General features: G+C 37.6%; 3 protein-coding genes across 3 annotated transcripts; 2 read left to right on the top strand and 1 right to left on the bottom strand.

Annotated features, from left to right (window-relative positions):
• Positions 1-1,937: 1,937 nt before the first annotated feature.
• LOC111402427 (calcium-dependent protein kinase 21-like) lies at positions 1,938-5,965 on the top strand. The gene is made up of 8 exons (XM_023030721.1): positions 1,938-2,879; positions 3,578-3,721; positions 3,787-3,939; positions 4,654-4,763; positions 4,850-5,017; positions 5,103-5,230; positions 5,324-5,423; positions 5,495-5,965. The coding sequence occupies exons 1-8, from the start codon at positions 2,174-2,176 to the stop codon at positions 5,567-5,569; spliced, it is 1,584 nt and encodes a 527-aa protein (XP_022886489.1). The 5' UTR covers positions 1,938-2,173; the 3' UTR covers positions 5,570-5,965.
• A 435-nt stretch (positions 5,966-6,400) lies between these two features.
• Positions 6,401-8,364, bottom strand: LOC111402428 (peroxidase 42-like). The gene is made up of 4 exons (XM_023030722.1): positions 8,018-8,364; positions 7,659-7,847; positions 7,295-7,460; positions 6,401-7,145 (listed from the first exon to the last, which is right to left on the bottom strand). The coding sequence occupies exons 1-4, from the start codon at positions 8,240-8,242 to the stop codon at positions 6,736-6,738; spliced, it is 990 nt and encodes a 329-aa protein (XP_022886490.1). The 5' UTR covers positions 8,243-8,364; the 3' UTR covers positions 6,401-6,735.
• Positions 8,365-20,283: 11,919 nt separating this feature from the next.
• LOC111400717 lies at positions 20,284-21,423 on the top strand. Its single transcript, XM_023028107.1, has one exon. The coding sequence runs from the start codon at positions 20,284-20,286 to the stop codon at positions 21,421-21,423; it is 1,140 nt and encodes a 379-aa protein (XP_022883875.1).
• The last annotated feature ends 1,291 nt before the right edge of the window (positions 21,424-22,714 follow it).

Raw genomic sequence — 22,714 nt, 5'->3', positions numbered from 1 at the left:
ACTGCAATATTTTTGAAGTTAACATTTAATCACTGACTTAAATTGCTTTATTTAATGATGGCAGTTTCTAACTACTTATAGAAAGATGAATAAAATTAACTGTAGTGTTCATACTTCTATTGTAGCTAAATAGTGATTTCCTTGTAGAAATCAGATATCAGTCAAACCCATTTTTTCTTACTCAAAAGGACGGTGAAGCCATTTCCCCACGCAAATCCAGACACAAGCTTTCTTCTTCATCATCAGTATTTTCTTTTCTCGCTTCTTCTTCAATTCTTCTCTTGTTTTTTTCTGTGATTAATCTCTTCGTATGGTAGGGCTAAAGGGGTTGAATTTGAAGAAAGTGAAACAATTGATTTGGCCAAAAGATTAGCTGATATTAATGTTGCATCATTTTTTTGTTTTTCTGATCTAATCTTTTCCAATTGAGCCACACCTAATCCTCTTCGTGGAACTTTTTTTGCTTCTCCTTTTTCGATCTACCACCGCCGCCACCACCAGTACAACTACTCAAATTCATGTTTCTTCTCTACCCATTTTCCCTTTAAGCTTAAATATAAATCTAGAAATTTAAAGGAGAACCCAAATGGAATATTATATATGGCAAACCATCCACCATATCATCTAACATATTCTTGAAGATACACAAAATTTGAAAAATAACAAAGAATCTGAGGGTTTTGAAATGAACCCAGATGCCAGATGTAAGATTTATTAAGAATTTAAGGAACTAAATCTCCATTCAATAGATTACACAAGATATATGGAATCAAGTATACCACTCATAATTTAGCAAGATTACTAAAACCCATTAAAGTGAGAAATAAACGGGAGAGAATCTGTGAGGTTTCGGATTTTTCTCAAAACTCAGTTGTCTCAGTGACAGATCAGATAATTTATACTGAATTATGAAAATAAAAATCAAGATTTTCAGAATTTAAACATGTTAAAATGTGAATCCAAAGCAATTGATTTGAATGATTTAACCCTCACTAATAAATTCTAATTTTACGCCCACTCCATTCTTTCCTTCGTACACCAACTCTCTCCCCTTTACAGCCCTTTGATATTCACCCTCAATACAGTAAGAAAGAGAGAGGAAGCAAGGTAATGGGGGTAGAAATGACTGTACAGGGACTCCGCACGAAATTGGTGCGGGGGACTGTCTTACGGGGAGTCCCCGCATGAAAGCAGTGCCAAAAAATCTAATTTTAAATCTTTTACTTATATTCTTACAATTTTATCTTTTACTAAAATTAACTTTTACTTATATTTCCACAATTTTAAATCTAATTTTTACTAACTGGCGGAAAAAATTCATGCCAAAAAATTTAATTCAAACTTCAAAAGTATAATTAGTCAAGAAAACTAAAATCTCTACATCACGTTAATAAAGACACATTAAATACAATAATCGTGCAACGCACGTACATCGACTAGTTTATAAATTAAATTTATCACTATATGTATTTTTAAAACTAATCATTCTTACAATTAAATTACTATTATTTTGTTGTCTATGAATTTTTTTTACTCATATACCGTACACATTAATGTAAAAATGAGAATGAAAAATTTAACCGTTATAGACTACACACAAGAGATAAAAAGTCAAATATGATAGCTTGATATGATGGATAACGGTCATATTGTTTATTTTAATAAGCAAATAATGAGAAACAAACGGGGGGCTAATATATTTTTTTTTCTTGCTTTATTTTACCATAGAATTTATTGGTGAACTTAATTTAAGAAAATATTTTTTCTTAATTATTACATAAAGAAAATATATCATTTCTTTTTTGGGTTAGGCACCCCGGGTTGACAACAATGCCTAAGAAGACATTGCGAAAAATTCTTTACTTTGTTTTTAAATGGTAGGCCATACCAATTTTAGGATTGTAGCGAAAGAAACACGTTTTCTTTTGGACAACAGAACAAATTGAGCTTTCATCTACGACAGATCCGCAAGTCAACATACATGAGCCTCGTGAGACCTTTGTCAACTTGATAAGTGAAATCTGATTTAGGTTTTGCTTAAATTTCAAGAATTTTCTCATCTGTAATATTTTATTTTATATTTTTAAGATTATATTCTGTTAATAGTTTTGAAGAGATCCCGTTGAAAACTTCCAATCTTGATTTTTCCTTTTTGTGATCTGTTGAGAAAAGAATGGGCGGATGTTTCAGTAAGAATAATCACTCAAGCCCTGGGTATGAACAAATCCATCAAAATGCTCAAAACCCATCAACTCAGTTCAGTCCTCAGCCTGAACCTGAACGGCACCACCAGCCACCACCGCAGAAACCACCGCCTCCTCTGAACCTTACATCCCCACAACCCCAGAATCCAGTTCATAGATTAGAACCCAATAACATTTTAGGAAAGCCCTTTGAGGATGTGAGATCAAAATATACTCTCGGGAAAGAATTAGGGAGGGGACAGTTTGGGGTAACTTGTCTTTGTACTGAGAATGAAACTGGCCACACCTATGCCTGCAAATCTATACTGAAGAGGAAGCTTGTGAGTAAGAATGATAAAGCGGATATGAAAAGGGAGGTTCATATAATGCAGCATTTGAGTGGGCAGCCGAATATTGTCGAATTCAAGGGTGCTTATGAGGATAGGCATTCTGTGCATCTTGTAATGGAACTTTGTGCTGGTGGGGAGCTTTTTGATAGGATTATTGCTCAGGGACATTATTCTGAAAAAGCTGCTGCTGATCTTTGTAGGCAGATTGTGAATGTTGTTCACCATTGCCATTTTATGGGGGTGTTGCATAGGGATCTCAAGCCGGAGAATTTTTTGCTCGCTAGTAAGGACCCGAGTTCAATGTTAAAAGCAATAGATTTTGGGCTATCTGTTTTTATAGAAGAGGGTAAGTATAAATTCGAGTTTTTCTATTACTGAGAATAAATTTTAAATTATGGAGCATATGCATAATGTTTGTTGTACTATTTGCCATCAATGTAGAAACTTGTGGTTATAAGTTATAACCACTTCTTGTTATCCATTTACATAATAGGACTGCTACAGTTTATTTTCTACTCCGGTTGGACATATTCAGTTCAAAAGCTGTAAGATTGGGATATTGTTGCTATTACTGCTGTTATTGAGGCTCCTTAAGCATGGAGAGAGAAAAGGCGTGGAGGGGGGGGGGGGGGGCGGGTGGGGGGGGGGGTCATTGTCCGGTCATTATGGTGCTTACTTTTCATTTTGATCTCTCCAACAATTCGTACTTGCCGAGGCAACCTGTTACTGAAGTTGTTCAACTCGTAATTCAAGTTGATGCGTTCTCATACATGGTAATGGCATAGACATGGGGTTTATATGGAGTTTTAGATATCGAAACAATTTGACTCGGACAACGTTTTTTTTGCCCAAATTGATGAAAATCAAGATATTTCCATATTTCATAATTGGTTTAGAGAAGTTTTTGCACATTCGGGTTTAAGTTCTCTTGAAGCTTCGACACCATTTAATGATAAGTTTGTCAAGACATTTCAGTATTGTCATATTTATGATAGTCAATTTTGTATTCTGTTTAAACAATAAATGTCCTGTTTCCATTCTCAGGGAAGGTGTACCGTGATATAGTTGGTAGTGCTTATTATGTGGCTCCTGAAGTGTTGAAGAGAAGTTATGGAAAGGAAATAGACGTATGGAGTGCAGGTGTTATTTTGTACATCCTACTCAGTGGAGTGCCTCCATTTTGGGCTGGTAAGACGAATTAACGAGCGTAATTTCTTCTGCAATTCTCTTGTTAAACACTAATTTTGACGCAGAAACTGAAAAGGGGATATTTAACGCTATACTGAAAGAAGAAGTTGACTTTGTTGGCCAGCCATGGCCCTCCATATCTAATAGTGCCAAAGATCTTGTTCAAAAGATGCTGACAAAGGATCCAAAAAAGAGAATTACTCCAGCAGAAGTACTAGGTAATGTTCCCATTAAATCATCATATTGTAACGAACTTCTTTTGCACAAGAAGATCTATTTTCTTTTTGCTTTGTTTGGCGAAACCATCCTAATATTGGACTCTATGGAGCCTACTTATGATGTTCACTTATCCCTTTGTCCTCGGATCGATCTTGATTCCTACATTATATAAGGAATCTGTGGGGGCCATATTTCTCTGAGATAAGACAGAGAGGTATAAGGAAAATATTATAATCTCTTGGAAAATCTGCATGGCTAGTGGACATAGCTCTCACATTAAGAATGGGCCATTTTATACTTATATTTGCATTTGTATGTTACTGTTTTAAGTTTTGTGCATTTTTGCTCTCGGGATAGGGACTAGGGCTTGATGCCTAACATTCATCTATTCTAAAACATAGAAGGTATAAATTCTCTCATCACACATGCCTTCGATGGTTTATTTCAAATCTAGAAACCAGTTTATTATGTCAAATAAGTTTCTTACTGAACTATATTTCAGAAGTTGTGTTCTTGATTACATTAGTTAATCTTATCAAGTACCCTCAATTTGTGGTTTCCACCTTAAAAAGGATTTTTAAGGATTTTTACTTGAGAACTAATTAGTATAGCCTTGACGGTATCTATGTTCGCTTTTGCATGCTAGCTTTTTTACTATTATTTCACGATATTGTGACTGAACTTAAAATTCTCTTATTCTTTATGTTGTAAAGAGCACCCTTGGGTTAAAGGACAAGCACCCGACAAGCCAATAGATAATGCTGTGCTTTCCAGAATGAAGCAGTTCAGGGCGATGAATAAGCTCAAGAAACTTGCACTAAAGGTAACTTATTGTTTAGTTAATGTGTAACATACACGATAGTAAGTAAGATGTTCACCATCCTTTATTGCGTTTGGCCACTTGTTCAGGTCATTGCGCAAAACTTATCCGAGGAAGAAATTCAAGGCCTTAAAGCAATGTTCACAAATATGGACACAGATAAGAGTGGCACAATCACTTATGACGAACTGAAATCTGGATTGACTCGACTAGGCTCAAAACTATCGGAAGTTGAAGTGAAGCAACTCATGGAAGCTGTGAGTTTCACTTAATGATTGAATAAAAATTAATTCGACCATTATTTATCGACTGCTTCCTCAGCTTTAACCATTTATTCTTCAGGCTGATGTGGATGGCAACGGGACAATCGATTACATTGAATTTATTACCGCTACAATGCACAGGCATAAGCTCGAAAGAGATGAGCATCTGTACAAAGCTTTTCAGTATTTTGACAAGGATAACAGTGGGTAAGACGTGACCGTGTCCAAATATTTGTCGTCAGCTAATCCTCATTCGCTTTATTCGTAATTAGGTTTTCTTTACTGTTAATGTCGTTTCAGCTACATCACAAGAGATGAACTGGAAAATGCTATGAAGGAGTATGGTATGGGCGATGAATCAACGATCAAGGAAATAATTTCAGAGGTGGATACAGATAACGTAAGTATGCTCGATTTACAGTTCGGGTCATTCATATACTATTGCGACTTTACAAATGTTGCATTTTATAGGATGGGAGAATCAATTATGAGGAGTTCTGTACAATGATGAGAAGCGGAACTCAACTTCAGGGGAAGCTCTTTTAGCCTCTAGGGGAGTATCTTTTCAATTTTCGGATTGATGAGAGAATTCTGCTGAGATATTGAAATCTCAAGAAGAGGTCCGAGGAACACGAACCATTCGATCTCTTCATCAAAAGGAGATAAGTTGGAGTTTGAGTTTGTGAGAGCTTTTAGTTCAGATTGCTTGCTGTTGATGTGTTTTTGCATACTCACTTCCATATTGTGTAATGTACGTTTATGACATGTTTGTTGAGTTGAAAGGTAGGCTACAAGACCGTTCTAATGAAGAAACAGACGTTAAAATCTCTTATCCCCTCTTAAATATCGAAGACACGTGTAGTTTGGCAATCCATTTGGAAGTCCAAGGCACCTCAAATTATTAAAATATTTCTCTGCTAATTAAAGTAATTTATTGCATCAGATTTGGGCATCTGTTTTCGGGTAATATCTATGTATTGATTTCAACAGCAAGCATTTATTTCTGTGTCACAATCACACACTTGTCCACAAAATGACATTTATTTATATGTATAAAATTATATTTGGTTGTGTAAGGGAATCTCTACTATTTTTATACCCTTGAAAATTCTGCACTTCAATCTCTCTTTATTTAAGGGCCCTTGTGGGATTTTCTTTCTTGTGTCGCTTTTTTCGGTTGGTCAATTTTTGTTCCGATTTCATCCTTCAACTTTGTAAACCATGCTCAATTACTCCTTGCGTCCGTTTCCCCAAATTAACTGAAGTGAATGTGTGAAACAAAATGGTAATTGGGACATTTCTTGATTTCTTTTATGCGAAAAGATCCTTCATGCATCGACGATCAAGAAAAATAATCATTGAGTAATCGCAGTAAAGTGACAAATGTAATTGAGGGCATTATGTGAACTAGTCATGCCTTCTATATTCAACAAACATTCATCATACACCATCACCACCATCCATCCTTACCCCAACACTCACCATTAACATGGCCATGCTCAAAGTCTAGCCCTTCTACAGAACTGGTAATAATTGTACGAAAAACACACACCAACTGATGAGTAAACCATCTTATTTTTGTCTCCCTCACTCTGTTCTCATTCATTAGTACAAAGAACAAAAGTGATGAGCCAAAGTACAGCAACAACAAACTAAGCTCGTTCCCAGCAAACTTGGGATCAGCTATAAGTACAATTGCAGTGAAAAACCTTCTAGTGGTTCTTGTTGGCAAGATTGCATTGCTTTCGGATTTCCCCTAGTGTGCCTGTGAGAGGGTTGTTCTCAGAGAGAATAGTGATGGCACGAGAAAACTCCTTGAAGAAATAGTCTTGGCTCTTTGCCATTTTCTTAACAAATGGCTTGGTCCTCTTGTCTGTGGCTAGTTGATGATCCACAATCAACAAGCCCTTGTTATCCAATATGTTCCTATAGTAATTGTTGTCTAGTTTCATAGGCGTGCCACGGTCATTCCTCACGTATTGGACAGCCTTAGGGTCGGGGATTGCATCGGGGCACTTGTGGAGCATGTGCTCAACGTGGTGGGGGTTTAGGGCAGGATCCACCTCTGGATACAAACGGTGAACCAACTTGACACAGTGGGTTCGACCCACGCTGTGAGCACCTGTAAGAGCAAATGGAGCTGTGTTAGGACATTTCTTTACTTCTTTCCATTCTTAATTTGTTTAGCCCTCAACAAGCCCCTCACATGCAAAACTAAAATTTTCATCGGAGGTCAACACGTGCAAAATTTTCATAACTCTGGATTTATACCTAGTAAAGCAACAACTCCAGGGGCGTCGATTCCAATGTTGGCAAACCGCTCAAGAACAACACTCATGCTTTCATTGTGATCTGGAAGGTATTGCTCAAGTATATCTGCTCTGCTTTTTCTACCATCTCTTCTTCCAGTTTTAAGAGGAATGTATGGCCCTCCAACCTTTAAAATAGAACAAATACAAATTCCAAAAAATTATTATTCTATTTTGTCTTGCAATTCTACTCATAAATCTGATCAGAACCCACAAACAGACACTTAAAAACAAACCAACTTTATAGTTCAAAAATAAAAAAGGATGGAACGACACAGAATAGTGTGAGTTTTGGAGGGGTGAAGTGAAAGGAAATATGAAGTTACCGAAACGATTCCATCTCTTGCAGACAAGACAAGAATATCTGAACAGGAGACAACTCCAGGGCACTCCCTCTCTAAAGCCTCCTTTATAGTTTCAATGTATCTAAAGTTTCTCATTCCGAAGCTCCTATCAGTCTCCTTCTCAGACAGAACCCTCCTTGTCGAGTCCAGCAGTAGAGATGCATCACATGACTGCATCACCACATATGTGAAATATAAAAGTTATGAATAAAGCCCTCAAAACTAGAAAGCGAAAAAAAAAAAAAAAAAAAAAAAAAAAAATTTGCAATTTGGGAGATTTCAGCACCGATAAAAAAAAAAAAAAGAAGGGGCAAAGAAGAGAGATTTATATGAATTTGGACCTCGACAAAGCAGTCATGGAAGATGTTTCTGAGCCAAGAAAAAGCAGTGTTCTTGTGGCGTTTGTAAAGAAGCTTGACTTGTTCTTTAATGATGTCTTCAGCTTGTGGGCAAGTGTCTTTGTAATAGTTCATTACAAGCCCTGCTGGTTCCTCATTTTCTGCTAGAAAACCAGACAAGCCTGAAAGAGAGAAAATCACTAGGAAAAAGAGACCTCTGCAACCCATGCTTTCTCCCTTCTTCACTCTACTTTGGTCACTCTCTTGGATCACTTGCGTACTACTTAAATAATGGGGGGAGAGAGAGAGAGAGACTCTTCTTCACTGAAATGCCGCTCTCTTGCACGAAAAAGGAAAACATATACCTATAAAAAAATGGAGGATCTATGCTGATCAAATAAAGGATGGGGGCAATTTTCATGTATTAAATATTAAAATACTTAGATAATATTACTTTAAAAAGATTTAAAATAGAAAATGATAGAATATAGAAAATAGAAAATGAAAAGGTAACGTTTAGTCCTTATCACTTCTCATTCCAAAGTGGGATTATAATCATAATGACACCCAAAAGTAAAAATTGCTTTGTGACTGAAATATAAAGTACAAGAAAATAAAATTTAAATTTGTGGGGGTATTAATATCCCTAAATACTCCTTGCCTAGAAACCCTCGTATTTTGAAAAGTCAAAATGAGTTGTTGAGGTCCAAAAGTAACTTTTAGATCCGTTTAACTAATTTTATAAAAATATTTTAGGTAGTTAAAAGGATTTTTAGAGAAAGTTGTTTCGATATGATTTCTTCTAAAAGAACTTACATAATAGAAAGTACTTTTAAAAATTAATTTCTAAACAAAAATTGAAGGTAAATTTCTTCACAAAATCTTCAAAAAGAAGTAAAAGTAGAAATAAAAGTTATGCTAAATGGAACTTTTGTGAAGGGCTCAAACACCAGACAACGAAAAGTGTGTTTTTTTATCGAAGATTAATAATATTTTATTAATTGATTTGAATTATTCGAGGTACAATAATGCATAATAATCAAGTAGCTTAAAACAATGGACGAACTGGGCATTGATAGAAAGCTATAATAATATTGTGTTTATCTACTATAAACCGGCCCTTGTAATTAATATTTTTAAAATGGCCTTATGCATTGAAATGAAAAAAAATCAAGGGTCTAAAGTTGAAAAGTAATCAAAATTAAAATGATGTCATAAATAAATTAAATATAAAGAAATTATTTTATTTTTGAGGAAAAAAACTATATCTTAAAAAAATTATAAAACTTAATCAGGTTTAAATTAGTAAACAAACAAAATAAAATATTCTCAACAAAGAAATGTAACTATATAATTAGGATAAAAAATTAAGAAAATCATCTTATATACAGTTTGTTTGAGAGTGATTTTTTTACCGTTATTTCACCATTTCAACCGTCGTGTTTGACTTCTTCTCTCACAAGTGGGCCCCACTTTTCTCCTAACGATCAAAAAATTAATTCTCAAAATCACTCTAAAAAATGTTCATAAATGGAATGTGGAGTAATTTAACTTCTTGACGTTGTACAAAATACAATATAATATTAATTTGGGTGAAACCCATGTGCCTAGAAATCCACAATTTGCGATAAGTGATGTTCTGAATTGCGTGTGCATCATTGACTCACTGAATTATTTAGAATTGAGCAATAAATGTTTCGTGCACTATGCCAAAAGAATTCAAATGATGCAAAAATAAATTATTTCTCTGATGCAAGCAGTAGCCGTCACGTTAGTAAAGCAAGTAGAAATGGATCCCAACTCACAAGAATTAGAGAAAATTGTAGAGTCAGTCGCATTCATATTGTTTAGGTATCAAGTTAATCCTCGATTTTTAAAAAGGAACAAGAAAATCCTTTTTAATTTTTTTTTTTTTATTGCCCAGTTAATCTCTAATGATGCTTTTATATCCAACTTCACTAAGATAAGTTTTAGTTATCGATAACTCAAACTAGTTCGGAGCATGGCTAGCCAACTCTGATTACAAATTGGGTTTTTCCGGGCCAACCCATGTGGGCCACAAGCGGTAGGAATCAGACTCGACAAGTGTTGGACTTGAACGGTACAGCCCATCTTAATAACTCCCAAATGGACCGAAATCCAACAACATTTTTTGGAGAAATTTATTAGATATCAGGCATGATATTTGGACAGCATGATTATATATACAAATATATACACAAGCAAATGAGGAAGATTTTCAGTTCAATACAGTACGAGACTACCAGTCACCTGGCAATATATCCAGCAAGGTGATTCAACAGCTCCAGACTAAATTAAGGAAATATCCTCACAATAAATCACTAAACAATGTTCTTTAAGGTAGTCAAGTATCACTTAGCTCTCCACAACTAGTTTCATCGTTGTCTTTCACCGGGTCATCAGTATCAAGTCCAATAATATTCCAGAACACCAGGAGTGACAGCAGGATTTCACATGCTGCCTGAGAATGTTTTGAGCTTGTATGAGGGAACAACCATGCTTTTTTCATTTAATTGCCTTTTATGGCATGTTTGGTATGGTAGATTTGATTATACCTGGACAATACTAAAGTAAAAGTTGAAATCTTCTTCATAGTATTCTCCAATATCTTCAGTATTGCATTACAAACACACGCTTAATGCTGCTACCTTTTGTTCTGCTCCAAATCTTAACCCCGACTTTGTTTGCTTCTCACATCGACCACAAGATGACGTATGTGGGGAGCATACAATTTTTCTCTTTCAACGTGTTCATTTGAGACCTCCATTGATAACCTGCAAGCAGCCATATTCCGCACGGTTTCATTTTCAAAATTGTTTTGCACGGATGTAAGTAGAACAAGAGAGTTTAAGCAAATAGTTTATAAAGTTGTACCTGTTGGAGAATTTAGCGCTTTAAATTACCGGATCTTTCATGTTAAATCATCAAGAAATATAAGAATTAAAGCGGAAGCATACCTGAATCTGACATGGTTAATGCAATATGAATTTCGCGGTATGGTCTTCCAAATCTACATGCAGTCTCCTTTTCCTCTTTGTGATTGGATGCAGTAGAGAATGAATAATTCGTTGCGTGTGATCTGGGGACCATAACCTATTTATATAGGGATGCCCTTTGACCTAATTCGACTCATTATAGAATTAGGACTTGTGCCGGGCTCTACACATATGTAAACCCATACTTTAATTGGATATATTAAAGCCTAAAATCGAAGCCTTATTATATCACTTTAATTGGGCTCAATCGAATTCGATAGCTTATAATTTAACACACAATTATTTACACATACAAGCCCATCTTTAATTTAAAAATTCTTACAATCTCCAATTTGGGTTATATGTGTCACCTTATAATTGTGCATTAAACATAACCTTATGAGTACTCAGAATTTTGTTATCATTACTGAATGTATCCCCAAACAATCCCGTCCATCAATCATGTCAACATAGGATCAAAGCGGCTTTCGCTACTTTCACGAAGCTAAACCCATCAATGGTCACGTATATCAATATAACCGAATGACATGGATTAAGCATGGATGTGTAGCATGGAAATTACATGTAATGTGATCTGTAACATGCCTATTTCCAACTGGTCCACCTTAATACCTTAGCGAGATCATTTTAAACAAGTTCAGAGATAATTAACCAAATAACTTTATAACTGAAAATAACTTTAACTTTAAACCGTATCCAAAATAATAGTACATGTGTCCAATATGAAAAGCAAAAATACAAACTCCCACTGAAACTAAATATCCTCAAGAGACATTATACCCATATGAGCAGTGTGCTCATGAAAGACCTTGGGTATCAATCCTTTAGTAAGCGGATCCGCAACCATGGAGTTTGTCCCAATATGCTCTATTGACACTTGTCCACTCTGAACTCTTTCTTTAACAGCAAGGAACTTGATCTCTATGTGTTTTGACTTTATCGAGCTCCTGTTGTTATTAGAATACAGCACTGCTAATTTATTGTCATAAAATATCTTAAGTGGTCTTTCTATATTGTCCACAATACGCAGCCCAGTGACAAAATTACGCAGCCATATTTCATGATTTGATGCCTCATAACACGTTATAAACTCCGCTGCCATGGTAGAAGTAGCTATGAGTGTCTGCTTAGCACTCTTCCAGGAAATAACACCTCCAGCAAGCAGGTAAATATAGCCTGAAGTGGATCTCCTACTATCTTGGCATCCCGCGAAATCGGAATCAAAATAACCGATGATCTCCAACTGATCCGATCTCCTGTATGTGAGCATGCAGTCTTTTGTTCTTTGTAAATACCGCATGACCCGTTTGACTGCTTTCCAATGATCCATTCCCGAGTTACTTAAATATCTCCCTAGCATCCCAACGATGTACACTATATCCGGACGCGTACAAATCTGAGCATGCATCAGACTCCCTATAGCTGAGGTATAAGGAATCTTCTGCATTTCTTTAATTTCCAAGTCATTTTTAGGGCACTAACTTAAGTTGAACTTGTCTCCTTTAGCCACAGGGGTGTCACATGGTTTACAATCTTGCATGTCATTCTTTTAAGTACCTTTTCGATATAGCTCTTTTGTGATAATCCAAGAATACCTCGAGAACAATCTCGATGTATCTAAATTTCTAATACAAAAGAGGTATCACCAAGATCTTTCATCTTAAAATTCTTTGCTAGAAATCTCTTGGTTTCGTGCAATAAGCCTATATCGTTGCTGGCAAGTAATATGTCATCGACATATAAAATCAGAAAAATATACTTGCTCCCACTGAACTTGTGGTATATATAATCATCAACCAAATTCGTCTCAAAACCAAATGAGATGATCACTTGATGAAACTTGTAATACCATTGAGGAGACGCCTGTTTGAGTCCATAGATGAATTTCTTTAATTTACAAACCATTTGCTTTGCATCGTCCGATACAAAGTCTTCTGGTTATACCATATAAATTGTTTCATCAATGTCACCATTGAGAAACGCTGTCTTAACATCCATCTGATGTAGCTCAAGATCGAAATGTGCTACCAATGCCATTATAGTCCTGAAAAAGTCTTTCGAAGAAACCGGAGAGAAAGTCTCTTTATAATCGATGCCTTTTTTCTGTGTAAAGCCCTTTGCAACAAGACGAGCCTTCTACCTCTCTACATCACCTTTCGAATCCCTCTTGGTCTTAAATATCCATTTGCAACCAATGGGTTTCGCACCTTCAGACAATGGAACAAGGTCCCATACGTCATTGTCCTTTATGGACTTTATCTCTTCATTCATAGCATCGAGCCACTTTTGAGAGTTAGAACTTTCCATAGCTTGACGGAAGTTGATCGGATCATCTTCCACCATTCCAATGTCAACTTCATGTTCTTGAAGAAATACGATGTAATCATTCGAAACCGCACTTCTCCTCTCTCTAGTGGATCTTCTTAATGGCATTGGTTCTTAAGGGTGTAGAGTTTGTTCTTCTGGAACAATATGTTGATTTTGAGAGGGATGTATGACATTGTCTTCATCCAGAGTTGCTTCTTGAACAATATCAGAGATAGAAACCTGATCATTGTCAATGGCAATTGGAGGAATTTCAACATATTCTTCCTCAAAGACAAAGCCTGTAACCCTTTCTCCCCCCCGCAAACTCAACATCCTCAAAGAACCTAGCATTTCCTGTCTCGAAAATTGCCTTAGTTGTGGGATCATAAAACTTGTAACCCAGAGACCTTTCAGAATATCCAATGAAATAGCAACTGATGGTCCTTGCGTCCAATTTCTTTTCATTTGGCTTATAGGGCCTTGCATCAGCTGGACACCCCCAAATATGTATATGCTTCAAACTAGGCTTCTTGCCCATCCAAAGCTCATATGGGGTTTTATCAGTGGCCTTAGTTGGAACTCTGTTGAGTATATAAGCTGCAGTCTTTAATGCTTCACCCCAGAGAGATTCTAGTAAGGTAGAATGACTAATCATACTCCTCACCATGTCCTTAAGCGTTCTGTTTCGTCTTTCAGCAACACCATTCATAGTGGGCGAACTCGGCATAGTGTACTGTGGGACGATACCGCATTCCTCTAGGAATTTAGCAAACGGTCCTAGACGCTGTTCACCTAAATCGTCATATCTGCCATAGTATTCACCCCTACGATCAGATCTGACGCTTTTAATCCTTTTGACGAGTTGGCTCTCAACTTCAGCTTTATAGTTTTTGAACACATCCAGTGACTGTGATTTTTCATGAATGAGATATATGTAGCCATATCTTGAAAAGTCGTCTATGAACGTTATAAAATATTGTTGACCATTCCAAGAACCCGTAGGGAATGGTCCACAAATATCCGTATGTATAAGTTCTAAGACGTCCGAAGTCCTATTGGCTTGAAATCTCCTTTATTGGTTTGTTTTCCCTTTATACAGTTGACACACAAATCACAATCTGTGAAGTCAAGAGGGTCGAGAATCCCGTCAGACACAAGTCTCTCAATTCTCCTTTTGGAGATGTGACCTAATCGCTTGTGCCACAACGAGGCAGAATTCTCGCCGTTTAATTTTCGCTTTACACCTCGAGTACTTACATGCAATGTTTCATTATAAGAAGCAATTGTCTCAATTGAATAAAGATTATCGTAACCTGATAAAGAACCGGAACCAACCAATTTTGAATCATGAAACAAACTAAATTTTCCATTTCCAAAAGAACAAGTATAACCAAATTTGTCCAAAACAGAAATAGAAATCAAATTTCGTCTAAAAGACGGTACAATAAATGTCTCAACAAGATCTAAATAAAATCCAGTCTTTAACAATAATCTAAATTTTCCTATTGCCTCTACTTCCATTCTATTACCGTCGCCAGCATAGATGTATCTTTCACCATCACTTGGTTTTCGGCAACTCAGGCAACCCTGCATAGACATACTGATGTGAGTTGTTGCACCAGAATCTATCTACCATGTATGTCTAGGTACCGAAGTTAAATTAACCTCAAAACAAACCAAATGAAGAAGAGTACCTTTCTTTACACGCCATGCGTGGTAATTGGTGCAATTCTTCTTCTTATGACCTGCAGCTCCATAGAAGAAACAACCGCCTTCAGTTGGTTCCTTATGTTGTTTCTTTTGCGGTGCCGTACCTGCAGCTTCCTTATTAATCTTCTTTTTCTTGTTGCTTTTGTCCTTAGAGGTGGTGGCTAAATGAGCACTTTCTATCTTCTCATGCTTCAGTCTTTCCTCTTCCTGGATACAATGTGAGATGAGCTCATTAAGGGACCATGAGTCCTTTTGACAGTTGTAGCTCACCTTGAATTGACTGAAATGTGCCGGAAGGGATATCAGAACCAAGTGCACTAACAAGTCTTCAGATAAATCCAACTTGAGTGCCTTTAGTTTTGAAGCAATGTGAGACATTTCCATAATGTACTCCTGAATGTTTCCTTTCCCTTTATACCTCATTGAGACAAGATTTGCCAAAAGTGTACTTGTTTCAGCCTTTTCATTCTTGGCAAACCTCTTCTCAAGGAAACCCTTAGCCGTAGTCACCTTATCGGACATAGTGCCCCGGAATGCTTCTGGAATAGCACGCTTCATGACCATTAAGCTTATGCGGTTCGATCGTTCCCACTTTTCCATCTCCCTCTTGTCATCAGAGGTACTCTTATCAATAAGTGTAGCAGGTTGATCGACCCATAAAGCAAGGTCTAGGTCCATGACTCCGAGAACAATCATAACATTCTCTTGCCATGCCCTGAAGTTTGTGCCATTTAACATTGGAATTGAATTGATGCTAGCAGAGATATTAGCAGCAGAACCTGAAACTGAATTAGAGAATATTTATTATGAATAGCTCACATGAATATCTTTAATATGAAAATAATAATAATCTCAAATAGTGATAGGGCACATCGCAAGATACCAAGCACAACATCAATATCCAGTCTTTGGACAGAGATATTGACTTGTAAGCGGTACTCTTGGTGTAGTGATCAAACATTGACGATAAAACAACGTGTCAATCAATAAACCTTTCTTTGGACCGGTTTATTGATCACACATTAAACCAAATAATCGTCACACGTTTATCACCACAGGTGCACATGTATTCGGCTAAATATTGACCTTCTTTTAGGCCGACCAATATTCCTATGAATAACACATGCACAAACACTTTTTAACATTCTAAGTTAGTCAAGAGAGGTTGCTTTGGCAACATGTTGCTTCAATTAACTAACTTTCGAATATTATATCTCTTAAAAGAGTTTTTAATACCAAAATTTGAGAAAGAAAATCACCCGTTTTGCATATTTCGATTAGTTTTAAACTTTAGGGGCCTTAGGATTAATAATTCAAAACTTTAAGAGGGCAAAATTAATTAATTTCAAACTTTAGGGGTTGAAATTAATAAACTTGAAACTTTATGGACCATAATTAATTAATTCAATACTTTAGAGGATCAATTAGAACAAATTTTAAAACTTTAGAGGCCAAAATTGACCAATTCAAAACTTTAGGGATCAAATTTTAAAAATTTGAAACTTTAGGGGTCAATTTGAATTTATTATGAACTTAGGGGGCCAATTTGAATTAATAATTAAATTTTGAGGGCTTTAATTATAAATTCAGAACTTTAATGGCCCGAATTAATTAATTTTAAAACCTTAGGGACTGAATTATTAAATCTGAAACTTAAAGGCCCAAATCTCAATATAACTTAAAGTTTAGGGACTGAAACCTTAATTTTATAATTCTAACCCTAATTGCAACCAGGGGCCTCAACTTATCTAATTTACAAAGGAAGCCCTTGTCCCCAAAAACCAGAAAACTGAAAAACCTAAAAAAAAAAAAAAAATTTCTTCTTCTGGCTGCGGCGCACTCCGGCGTCGCCCGGAGTAACGAGCCGGCGCCTGTAGCACAACCGCGGTGCTGCCTGCGTAGCGCTGCGCAGGCAGCGGCGCCATTGCCGCTGCCGGGAAAAAAAAAATTTTTCATACAAAAATCTGAACCCAAAATTCCAAAATCTGAATTTTTTCAACCATTAATCCGAATTTCGAAAATAACAAGAATTATACCGCAAAAATTTTCAAATTTAACAAAATATATAACCAAAAATTGTTAAATCTGAAAATTTCAAAATATATTGCAAGAACCAAATTATGTTATTCGATTCTCAATGATTCAACATGAAGAGGCTCTGATACCACTTGTTGGAGAATTTAGCGCTTTAAATTACCGGATCTTTCATGTTAAATCATCAAGAAATATAAGAATTAATGCGGAAGCATACCTGAATCTGACATGGTTAATGCAATATGAATTTCGCGATATGGTCTTCCAAATCTACACGCAGTCTCATTTTCCTCTCTGTGATGGGATGCAGTAGAGAATGAATAATTCGTTGCGTGTGATCTGGGGACCATAACCTATTTATATAGGGATGCCCTTTGACCTAATTCGGCCCATCATAGAATTAGGACTTGGGCCCGATCTCTACACATATGTAAACCCATACTTTAATTGGATACATTAAAGCCCAAAATCGAAGTCATATTAGATCACTTTAATTGGGCTCAACCGAATTCGATAGCCTATAATTTAACACATAATTATTCACACATACAAGCCCATCTTTAATTTAAAAATTCTTACAGTACCTTCTGATCCAGGAACGTCGACTTTAAGAAGCTTCCCAAAATCAATCCAAAATAAAATGGTAAAAGAAAACGGATAGAATGCAATCCCTTTAAGGAACGCATATTTGTCAATTACCTAATTGTGAACATGGATAAATTTAGAATTCACTTAGACTGATTTAATTCCGACTGAACAAGCATAGCATCTGCAGCTTGCTTTGATAAAATTGTTTTCCTGCATTAATTGAATTTCTTGAAAGACATTGGAGATCTCTGTGAATTTCAACTAATTGATCATTAAAAGAAGTGGACTTAAACACAAAGCTGTAGACATGTGAGTTAATCTAATATCAGTTTTCAGCATTACTTACGTGCCCACACAAAAGTCCTTCCTTAGATGGTAAAAGTTCAAACCAAAATATTCTAAAACAGGCTTTATAGATTTGATATGAACCAGTTACTAGGATAAACTGATTTGATTGAAACACTGAGCAAATGGAACGATTTGAGCATAAATGCATCAAGCACACCTATAATCATTATTAGAGTATCAAACTGCTTCAATATAAGTGAATGCATTCTAGGAACCCAAATTAATGAATTTATGAAGTAACTTAGGGATGATAATCGGGCTCGTCGGCTCGGGCCGCCCGTGGTTTGGCTCGAAAAAAGATCGAGCCCGCCCGGCTCGAGGCTCGGGCCGAGCCCTATTTTTAGATGCCGAGCAAAGCTCGAGTCGGCCCGTGTGGCTCGCAGGCTTGGAGCATATATTTTTAAAAAAATAATAATAATAAACAAGGCAGCGTGCTGTTGCCAGAAATAGGGCAGTAGATTGCTACCAAACAAGGAAGCAACCTGCTGCCATTTTATTTAATAAAAAAAAATTCCAAAACCAAACCCGAGCCGGCCCGGCTCGGCTCGGAAAGGCCAGAGCCAAAAGGTCAGGTCGAGCCTAATTTTTTTTGCCAAGCAACCGAAAAAAAGCTCGGGTACTTTAACCGAGCCGAGCCCGAGCCTAGAATTTTGGCTCGACTCGTTGACATCCCTAAAATAACTCCATGACAAGTAGTATTTCTCACGGTAATTTCCAAGATTTGATTTGTATAAGACAAAAAAAAATGAGTACTGATGTGATGACCGCAGATTTAGCGAGTCCCGAACTCGACCCATTAACCCCGAATTGAACCTCCCTCAAAACCGCCAAATCAAGGTTGGGCTTCTATGTCATCATGTCAATCCTTTTTAACGACCTATGGGAGCACTAATTCTACCCAACCTATAATTCTTACCTTACTAGATTCCCTTTTCAACTCAAATTGAAGTGGAACACTTGGAATAAAATACGAACTCCTTATTCTACGAGGATAAGGATTATACATGGATGAGTCCTTCTAGGACTATATCACCAACACCTATAAATACATAACTCGGGCTCATTCTTTAGGTATGTTTTTCATTATTTTTAGTTTATTGCCTCACACACTATATTCTCTATCTGACTTAAGCATCGGAGGGGCGACAAGCACGCACCTTGTTGCCTTTATTTCAGGTATTCGAAGATCGTTCATGTTCACTCAAGTTCACCCAAGTTCGGAGTTCGGTCATCCAGTTCGAGATCTTTGTACGATTTTTTTTGGTAGCATCATTGGCGCCGTCTGTGGGAAGCGCTACCAAAAGCCATGGTGAATACACGTTCAGGTCTTCCTCCAACAAGCTTATCCGTCCTGGATAACCCTCATCCTCCTGAGGAACACCATGTCCCTCAAGAAGAATCATCAGAGATGCCAGCACCTCCTTCAATTGTTGTTACCGCCGGAGCTTTTGAGGATCTTCGACAGTAGGTTGCTTCATTAACCCAATTGTTAAGCTACAAAAATTCGCATCTATCATATACTCCAACCCCTAAAGGTGATTTTATGGCAGATGCCCGAGCTCGAGTTCCACGTACAGCTCATGATGATGTTGGGGTTGGAACTTCGGGTGCACCGCAAATGGTTTTAGGTTCAAGGTCAGTTACAATGGACTCCGCTGAACTCGCTAAGATTATTTAAGAAGGGATAGCAGCGAGTATGTAACAAAACACTCAGGCAACAACAAGATTCACTCCCAATAGGCCATTCACTCCAGAAGTTCTCTAATGTCCCCTCCTGGACAGGTTCAAGTATCATCGAATAAAGGAGTATGATGGGACAACTAACCCCATCAACCATCTCAATGTGTACACGGATAGCATGAACCTACAGGTTGCATCGAATGTAGTAATGTGCAAGGCCTTCTCTCAGACCCTAACAAATGCAGCTAGAGATTGATTTTCCACATTGGAACCCAACTATATTGCCTCCTTCTCAGATTTGGCCGATAAGATCTCCGCTTTCTTTGCAAATAGCAAGCGAATAAAAAAGACAGACGCATCACTCATGCAGATACGTCAAGGACCCAACGAGACACTTCGTAGTTTCACGACGATGTTTAATAAGGAAAGGCTTCAAATCCCCGATCTACATATCACTACCCAGTCTCAGCTTTGACATACGCCATTAAGTGTGAAGCATTCAAGATATCTCTATCTAAGACTCCACCAAAGTCAGTAACCAAGCTACTCACATGAGCTGAGAAATACATTAACATAGAAGAAACCATGGCCCTAAGGAGAGAAGTTTCCTCATCAGGAAAGTCCGATCAGAAAAGGCCACATGAGTCTAATATGCGACAAAATGCACCTCGGGTCAAGCCAAGACAGGACCCCCTCCCAACATCTTTTACTCGTTTGAACACTTCGAGGTCCAACATTCTGATGGAGATCAAGGATTTGAAGGAACTAAAGTGGCCTCCTAGATTGCGGTCTCCACCCGATACTCGTGATAAGAGTAAGTACTGTGATTTCCATAAGGATCATGGACATACAACGGAAGATTGTTTCACCTTAAAACGAGAGATTGAAGCTTTTATGAAAAGGGGATTTTTTGGTTCTTATGTTAGCAATGACAAGCACCCGAGGAATAATCAGAACCGAGACAAGGCTCCAGAGGGTCGGGAAAACAAGCAACCAACCGCAGGTACTATCAATATCATTGTCAGAAGAATGGCCTCGAGGAGAGATTCTAGCAGCCGACGTAGACAGTATGCCAGGCAGCCTCCAACCATCTCAAAATCAGATCTTGGTTCTATAGAGGACATCACTTTCGGAGCGAGGGACTTGGAAGGCATATCATTCCCTCATGATAATGCTCTGGTCATATCGGCCATCATTGCCAACTTTGAAGTCAAGAGAATTCTGATAGACAATGGAAGTACAGCCAATGTACTGTCTCATGAAGCCTTTGATCAAATGGGGATCTCAACAGAACAGCTCAAGCCAATCAAAACACCTCTCCAAGGGTTTGGAGGCGGGGTCATCACCCCGGAAAGCATCGTCGGGTTACCTTTAAAGTTGGGGTCAGAACGTAAGCAAGTGACACAGATCACCACTTTTGAAGTTGTCCGTACTCCAATGGCCTACAACGTCATATTGGGAAGACCACTGCTCAATAGAATCCGAGCTATTGTCTCAACTTTTCACTTAGCTACGAAGTTCCCTACAAATAATGGAATCAAGGTGGTTCCAGGTAGCCAAACAGTGGCCCGACAGTGTTATGTGACTAGTGTCCGAAAAATTAAAGGCAACGTCATGCAAGTCTCAGAGCTTGAGCCCAAGCATGAGAATCATGAAAGATTGGCTCCAGTAGAAGGGTTGCAAGAGGTCGAGCTCGAGCCTGCTAGGAAAGTTACAATTGCATAGAAGCTAGAAACAGTAGTCATGGCTGAACTATTGAATTGTCTCTCCCGCAACATTGATGTATTTGCTTGGAATGTTGAGGACATGCCCAGAATTGACCCAGGGGTAGCAGTGCACAGACTCAACATAAATCCATAGGCAAGACCTGTGAAGCAATGAAAGGGAAAGTTTGCACCTGAAAGATGAGAAGTCATAAAAGAGGATATTGCTAAGCTTGCTAACACACAGATCATTCGGGAAGTACAATATTCTAATTGGCTTGCTAATGTAGTTCTTGTCAAGAAGACTAATGGGAAGTTGCGAGTCTGCATTGACTTCACAAATTTAAATAAAGCATGCCTTAAGGACAGTTACCCTCTACCTCGAATCGACAATCTTGTGGACAGCACGTCAGGTCATATGCTATACAGCTTCTTGGATGCATTTTCGGGGTATTACAAAAATACTCATGGCAGAAGAAGATCAAGAGAAGACCTCATTCATGGCCGACTCAGCCATCTATTATTACAGGGTCATGCCTTTTGGACTGAAGAATGTTGGAGCAACGTATCAAAGGTTGATGAACAAGGTCTTCGTCAAATTAATTGGAAAAACGGTTGAAGCATATGTGGATGATATGGTGGTTAAGAGTAAACGAGTGAACGATCATGTCTTCGATCTTGAGGAAGTATTTGCTACGTTACGAAGGTACAGGACGAAGCTCAACCTTGGAAAGTGTGCGTTTGGAGTATCATCTGGAAAGTTTTTGGGTTTCATGATCATACACAGAGGAATAGAGGTAAACCCTGATAAAATCCGAGCTCTGATAAGTATGGAGGCCCCTAAGTGCAAAAGGGACATTCAGAAGTTGACAGGTCGCATAGCAGCACTGAACATGTTTGTCTCTCGAGCAGCAGACAAATGTTTCCCTTTTTTTTAAACTACTTAGGGGAAATAAGTGTTTTGAATGGAACGAGAAATGCAACTTAGCTTTTCAGGAGCTCAAGCAAACACTACCAACACCTCCAGTTCTTACCAGACTAGAGCTTGGTGACATGTTGCTATTGTACTTAGCCGTCTCTCAGAATGCGATAAGCGGAGAGTTGGTAAAGAAGAAATGAAGGGTTCAGCAGCCTGTCTTTTTTGTAAGTAAGGAACTCCTTGATGCCGAAACACGATACATACTTGCAGAACAGCTTTGCCTTGCTTTGGTAATAGCTGCTAGGAAATTACGACAGTACTTTCAGTTGCATCCAATTGTTGTGCTCACCAACCAACCTCTTAGACACATACTCTAGAAGCCAGACGTTTAAGG

This window comes from Olea europaea, chromosome 10 (genome assembly GCF_002742605.1).
Source record: "Olea europaea var. sylvestris chromosome 10, O_europaea_v1, whole genome shotgun sequence".
Lineage (NCBI taxonomy): Eukaryota > Viridiplantae > Streptophyta > Magnoliopsida > Lamiales > Oleaceae > Olea > Olea europaea.
This window is presented reverse-complemented; position numbering and strand designations above follow the sequence as displayed.

Coding starts and splice junctions, on each gene's coding strand:
- LOC111402427 (XM_023030721.1), top strand. CDS start 2,174: ATGGGCGGATGTTTCAGTAAGAATAATCACTCAAGCCCTGGGTATGAA. Junction 3,940..4,653: donor TACTCCAGCAGAAGTACTAG/GTAATGTTCCCA, acceptor TATGTTGTAAAG/AGCACCCTTGGGTTAAAGGA. Junction 5,424..5,494: donor CAGAGGTGGATACAGATAAC/GTAAGTATGCTC, acceptor TGCATTTTATAG/GATGGGAGAATCAATTATGA.
- LOC111402428 (XM_023030722.1), bottom strand. CDS start 8,242: ATGGGTTGCAGAGGTCTCTTTTTCCTAGTGATTTTCTCTCTTTCAGGC. Junction 7,848..8,017: donor TCCATGACTGCTTTGTCGAG/GTCCAAATTCAT, acceptor GTGGTGATGCAG/TCATGTGATGCATCTCTACT. Junction 7,461..7,658: donor CAAGAGATGGAATCGTTTCG/GTAACTTCATAT, acceptor TCTATTTTAAAG/GTTGGAGGGCCATACATTCC.
- LOC111400717 (XM_023028107.1), top strand. CDS start 20,284: ATGGCCCTAAGGAGAGAAGTTTCCTCATCAGGAAAGTCCGATCAGAAA.